This window comes from Musa acuminata, chromosome BXJ1-8 (genome assembly GCF_036884655.1).
Source record: "Musa acuminata AAA Group cultivar baxijiao chromosome BXJ1-8, Cavendish_Baxijiao_AAA, whole genome shotgun sequence".
Lineage (NCBI taxonomy): Eukaryota > Viridiplantae > Streptophyta > Magnoliopsida > Zingiberales > Musaceae > Musa > Musa acuminata.
This window is the reverse complement of record NC_088334.1, coordinates 7868021-7874020: the sequence shown is the minus strand read 5'-3', so window position 1 is coordinate 7874020 and position 6000 is coordinate 7868021. Positions and strand designations below refer to the sequence as shown.

General features: G+C 32.7%; 1 protein-coding gene across 1 annotated transcript; it reads left to right on the top strand.

Moving 5' to 3' along the window:
* The first annotated feature begins 2046 nt into the window (after window positions 1–2046).
* Window positions 2047–4055, top strand: LOC135588953 (putative pectinesterase 10). Its single transcript, XM_065081283.1, has 5 exons — window positions 2047–2287; window positions 2353–2530; window positions 2714–2911; window positions 3261–3499; window positions 3750–4055. The coding sequence occupies exons 1-5, from the start codon at window positions 2073–2075 to the stop codon at window positions 3913–3915; spliced, it is 996 nt and encodes a 331-aa protein (XP_064937355.1). The 5' UTR covers window positions 2047–2072; the 3' UTR covers window positions 3916–4055.
* Window positions 4056–6000: the final 1945 nt, after the last annotated feature.

Sequence of the window (6000 nt, the reverse complement as noted above, 5' to 3'; positions counted from 1 at the left end):
TAATCAAGAGCAGATCAAGATGTCATGGGTTGTATCTGGCCATAGGGACTGGGTTGCATATGGCCACATGGGTTGGGTCGACTCGATCTGACATATCAATCTAACTCAAGTCAGATCTCAATTAGACTAATCTTATCAAATTAAATTTTAATATTTTAAATTATTAAAAAATAATTAAAATATATGAATTAAAGAACTTAAATACATGATCTTAAATTTAAAATTAATTAAATCATAAAAATTTATACATAATTATTGAAATATAGATATATCTAATTAAATAAATTAAAACTATTATGGTAATTCAAAAATAAGAATTTTAATAATTAAATCAATCTTGAGATTCACTGAAGCGAGATCATTATAAGTTAAATAATCATTCTAACATCACAAATCAATTATAATTATTTATTAATAATAAAATTTTAAAATTAAAATATTATTATGCATCATAAAATTATAACAATCATAATATCAAAGATTTCAAAACATGAATCAAAGTTGATTGGGAGGGAGGAGGAGCTCCTTTTATATAAGAAAGGATGAGATGGTAAGTAATAATTTATTTTTATTTTTAATTTATTTTTATTTTATTTTCACACATAAAGATAAAAATATAATATTCATTTCTTATGGTTCACACACAAAAATAAAATATAAACTATTTACATCCTAAAAATCACATCCCTTATTAGGAAATAAATTAATTAATAATTTAATTATTGATAATTTTTTAACTTGCACGAAATCAATTTTAATTATTTTCTTAACCATGCTACATAAACAAGAAAATTAATAATTTAAATAAAATAATAAATTATTTATAGTAATTAATTTATGTTAAAGAGAAAAATTATTGATGATTACAGGAAATGCCCGGTCTGATGAGATAAGGAATGATTAACACATTGATGGAAATAAAACCTAACTTGCAAGATGAGATTTTGAATACTCCTATGTCGGATGAACTAAATGAAGCGTTTTGAGCCTCTTTTGCAAGAGCCCCGAAACATGCTTTTGGAAAGAACAAATGATAGAAAATCTATTATTACTGACAAGTGGTTGTCACTTGAGATCTAAGTGACCCTCCACTCATATTCAAAGCAAGGAAACAAAATCGTCTTTCTTGTCCACTATAATAAGGAAGACAATTACAAGGTTCCTTCTCATCCATTATGATAAAAAAAACAAACCATAAGCTTTTTTCTCATCCGAAAGACAATCATAAGCTTCTTTCCAATCTATTACGATGAAGAAAGTAATCACAAACTCCCTTTCTTTAGGAAGGTATAAAAAATTTGAACCCAATATAAGAGATTTCTTTTGAACTATTCAAACCCACATTTGGAGATCTCAAATTACTAATTTAAATATCGGAGGGATCGGATCGAAAAATCTCTCTCAGTCTTTATGTAGGTGACACCTTAGAAGTAACATTTCAATCTTAGAAGCATGGTATTTTTACATCGAGAGCATGATATTTTCATCTCGAACACATCAAATATTTCTACACATATGGGTCTCGACTGTGTTGGACTGACCAAGATGCCAATGATATATATATATATATAACTCACATTAATATCCTTGTAATAATACCAAGTTAATGCTACTAAATACTAACCATACTCACTTAAGAACCTAAAAAGAAAAAGAATACAAATTTTCTCTATTACTTCCACCAATTATTTAGAGGCACTACTAACATCAATTTGACCTTCAATATCATCGATGGATATTAACTCTAATTTTATTATATGTGTAGATTCTTCAGCTATGCACGCAACTTTTCTCATAACATAAAGAATTGAAAACTCTTTTATCCATACAAAAACTCACTTGGCTACATTTATGCAACAAATGCAGCAAAGGGAATTCAAACTCTCTTTCTTCTGTCAAGATAGAGTTCAGATTTTTACTTGCAGCGAACAGCAGAAAGTTTTGTATAACCGTCTCACTCCCACTGTATAATCTCTCTCTCTCTCTATATATATACATATATACCACACTAGCTAGTATTCCCTTCCACTACCGATCCATTTCTCGCAAGCCTTGCATATACGTGTTTCCAAATGCTCCAAATGAGGTGGCTCGTCCTCTTCCTCTCCGTCTTCTCCTCCATATCACTACGTGCTCCTGTGGCCATTGCAGCTACCTCCATCGCGAGAACCATCGTCGTCAACCTCAAGGGCGGTGGCGATTTCAAGAGCATTCAGCAGGCGATCGACTCCGTTCCTGACAACAACAACAAGTGGACGAAGATTCACGTCGCTGCTGGCGTCTACAGGTTGGTTCTCCTTCCCTTGCTTTATACCTTGAAAGAGCTGGTCGTTCATACGGTGGGGTAAGCAGGGAGAAGGTGAACGTGAAGAGCACCAAGAGTTACGTCGTACTGGAAGGAGATGGAGCTCAGACGACGTCCATCGAGTGGGGAGACTACAACGGCGACTCCAGTGGCCATACCACTAACACCAGTGCAACCTTCACGTCATATGCCTCCAACTTTGTTGCCAAGAGGATAACCTTCAAGGTTTCACTGATCTATATCTCAGTCTCTGGCCCAAGTAGCTAAGACCAGCATACAAATCAATCCATATGCTGTTCATGGCCGTCAAGCGATCTTATCATTCTACTGTAATAATCGACGAAACAGGTTTATGTGCATGGATTAGGAGTTCAATCGACCGGTTTGATGAGTCGATATTTGATGCAGAATACGTACAATGGATTCGCCAAACTGACCCCCGCGGTGGCCGCTTGGATTTCGGGAGACAAATCTGCCTTCTACAACTGCAGATTCATTGGGTTTCAAGACACTATCGCTGATATGCATGGAAGACACTACTTCAAGCGTTGCTACATCGAAGGTGTGGTCGACTTCATCTTCGGATATGGCCAATCTATTTACGAGGTATCATTTTGATAATTTTATATCATGTCTAAGTTACATCGATCCGACTCGACATGCAAATATAAATAATGCATGTCCTAATGATACTTACTCTCTGTACATACTCTCCTAGTTATCTCATTTAATAATAATTGCTCGTATAAGCCTCTTTTATCTTCAATTTATTCCTTCTATTGTGTACTTTTCAGATTGAAATATGTTGGTATTATATCTATTAAATTTGGAAGTTTTGACCTACAAATTTCGAAAATAGCTCTTTAAATCGACCTACTAATCAAATAAAACATGCATGAAACATGATTTATAGTTTCATATGTTGTGTCTGATCAAATTGTTGTGGGTCACGCAGCGATGCAAGATATCAACAGTTAAAAGCCTTGAGAAGCCAGGATATGTGACGGCTCAAGGGCGAAACAATGCCAGTGACAATAGTGGCTTCGTGTTCAAGTGGTGCACCATCTCAGGGCCTCAAGCAACTTACTTGGGGAGGGCATGGAAACACTACTCGAGGGTGATATTTTACCATACCTTCATGTCAGCCATCATTGTTCCAGAAGGATGGTATATTTGGTTTTCTAAAGGTTACGAGTAAGTTAATGAATGGTATTTCTATGTTTTACTTTTATTTATCTAAAAAAGATGATCTATTACTAATTATAATTGATTTTTCTAAGGTTTCTTAGCAAGTAATCAAGTGACATTTTTACGTTCGATTTTAGTTTATCACAAGAAAAAAAATGGATCTAGTGCACGAGACTTACGACATTATTTTTGTATGTTATTCATTGCAATTTTTTACAGTTAATCTGAATTTATCTTTTTTATTTTTGTACATTAGAGGTGTTGTAACGTTTGCAGAATCGGGATGCACAGGACCAGGATCAGATCTCTCAGGTAGAGTGACGTGGGAGAAGCAGCTGAGTGACGATGAGCTGAAGAAGTTCATTGATATTTCATATATTGATGGGGAAGGATGGCTCGAGGCACAGCCTCCACTTGATTAGGGTGCACACATCTCGTTGCCCCTTATCACTAATTGCAACTTACGGTGTCTTCTATCCCATCCGTTATTGAAGTTGCAATTTCCACTGTGTTTGATTGAGGGTTTGCCTTTGTTGTTCTTCGAAGCTGATAAATAAGAAAATTTCTGGCTTTCTTGATTTTTTCCAACGTGAGTTGCTGCTGTTTGAGATGGAGTAAGACATTTGCGAGTTATGGTTTAACTACAACAATAATAATAAAGCTGAAAAGTCTTAGTTACTTGAAATACATTAATATTTTATCATCATCAAACTTTGCAAAATTATAGTATTTTATTATATAAATCTTCATCTATAGTTTCTAATAATAAATTCTCAGATTTATAAAAGATCAAACACTCAGATTATGCCATCATCCAACATCATATATCATTTTGGACATACGATTCCTCATTTTATCGCTTACCCAAGCTAACACAACATTAAACACTCAAATCTATTGTATAAAACATTGCTAGTGAGCACTTTCCTCTGGTTGAAGGTAACATTACAACCTTTATTTAGCTTTATGCTCTAGCAAACTTTATTTATTGTAATTAGCTTCGAATCTTTTTCTTCTCTACTTTTAGACATGGACTATAATATCTCTTCAATTAGTCACTCATCTCATATCACCCATAACTCTTTTATTCTTGAAAATACTCTTGTCTCCATTAACGTTACCGTCCAAGTTCATCTCAAACTCACATCCACAAATTAGACATCTTATTATACTCATTTTTATTTTTATTCTTTTTTAATCGATTATAATCTTATGGATTATGTAGAAAGTATTATCGCTTGCCTTCTGCAAATGATTAAATAGAATAATCTTAAAGTTGTTAATCCTAAATATATTTTTTTGCATCCGTCAAAATTTATCTTCTTAAAAGTGCTATCATTCTCTCTCTCTCTCTCTTCTTAAATCATTCTCTATGTAGCTCTATAAAATTTTCTTATCAAGTGTGGTCCAAGCTTACAATAATGTATGCTAATCAATCTCATGGTCACCTCATGTAACTTTGAGAAACTCTCTTTAAACTTTCTAACGGTATAAAATCTATTTTTAACTATATATATGCTATTAAAACTCAAGCTAATGTACTTTGCTATGGCTAATGTACCTCTTGATGATGAAAAGATCATTTTTCATATATTAAAAGGTTTTGGTTTAAACTATAACGAGATCTTGGCTGCGATTCATGCTCGTGATAGTCCTATATCTTTCGAAGAATTTCATAATAAATTTTATGACTATGAAGCTTATATTAAGAGAGATTCACTACCTTCTTATACTACTCTTATCATTGTCAATTTTACCAATAAAGCTAATTCTAGCAACAAAAACAAGATTCATAACCACCAGTAAGACAACCATCCAAACAAATATTTTAGAGGCAACATGCAACAATGTTACAACAAAAGTATTAACAAATCTGGTTAATAATTTAATACAAAATCACATGTCAAATATATGACTTGCAAAGCTATATTGCTAAGAAATGTCTTCACTCGCAAGTTGCTATTCCATAGATGTTTCAACCTTCGTACTCATCTTATTATACATATCTTGTTGCACCATTTACTCGGTTTTCATTTCATAAAGTACATGTGGTTATTTCCCATGAAGTAAAAATATGAAGTATTCATCATTTTTTTAAAGTTTAAGCTTATTGTTGAAAAGTTTTTTTAATGATTCATTATTTCATTTTACTCTGATAATAATGGTGAATTTCAAAAACTTTGTAACTTTTTTGAAATAATGGAATCTTTTATTTTCTCACCTCTCCACATACTCCTAAATATAATGAGACCACAGAATGTCACTATCATCACATCATTCAAACTGGTTTCATACTCCTTACTCAACCTTCCTTACCTCTTCAATTTTAGTCTCATTCATTTGTCATATCAATTTAACTTACTAATCGCATGCTCACTTTAATTCTAAACATGGTTTCATAATTTAAAAAATTATTTGGATCCACTCATAATTATAGTAAATTATATTTTTTGGGTGTCTATATTATCCATAGTCAAAACCTTATACCCATAACAAACAAGAAGCCT

Excerpts from the sequence above, each read along its gene's own strand:
- LOC135588953 (XM_065081283.1), top strand. The coding sequence starts at position 2,073 with ATGCTCCAAATGAGGTGGCTCGTCCTCTTCCTCTCCGTCTTCTCCTCC. Across the intron at positions 2,531-2,713 it reads CCAAGAGGATAACCTTCAAG|AATACGTACAATGGATTCGC; the intron begins GTTTCACTGATC and ends TATTTGATGCAG. Across the intron at positions 3,500-3,749 it reads TGGTTTTCTAAAGGTTACGA|AGGTGTTGTAACGTTTGCAG; the intron begins GTAAGTTAATGA and ends TTTGTACATTAG.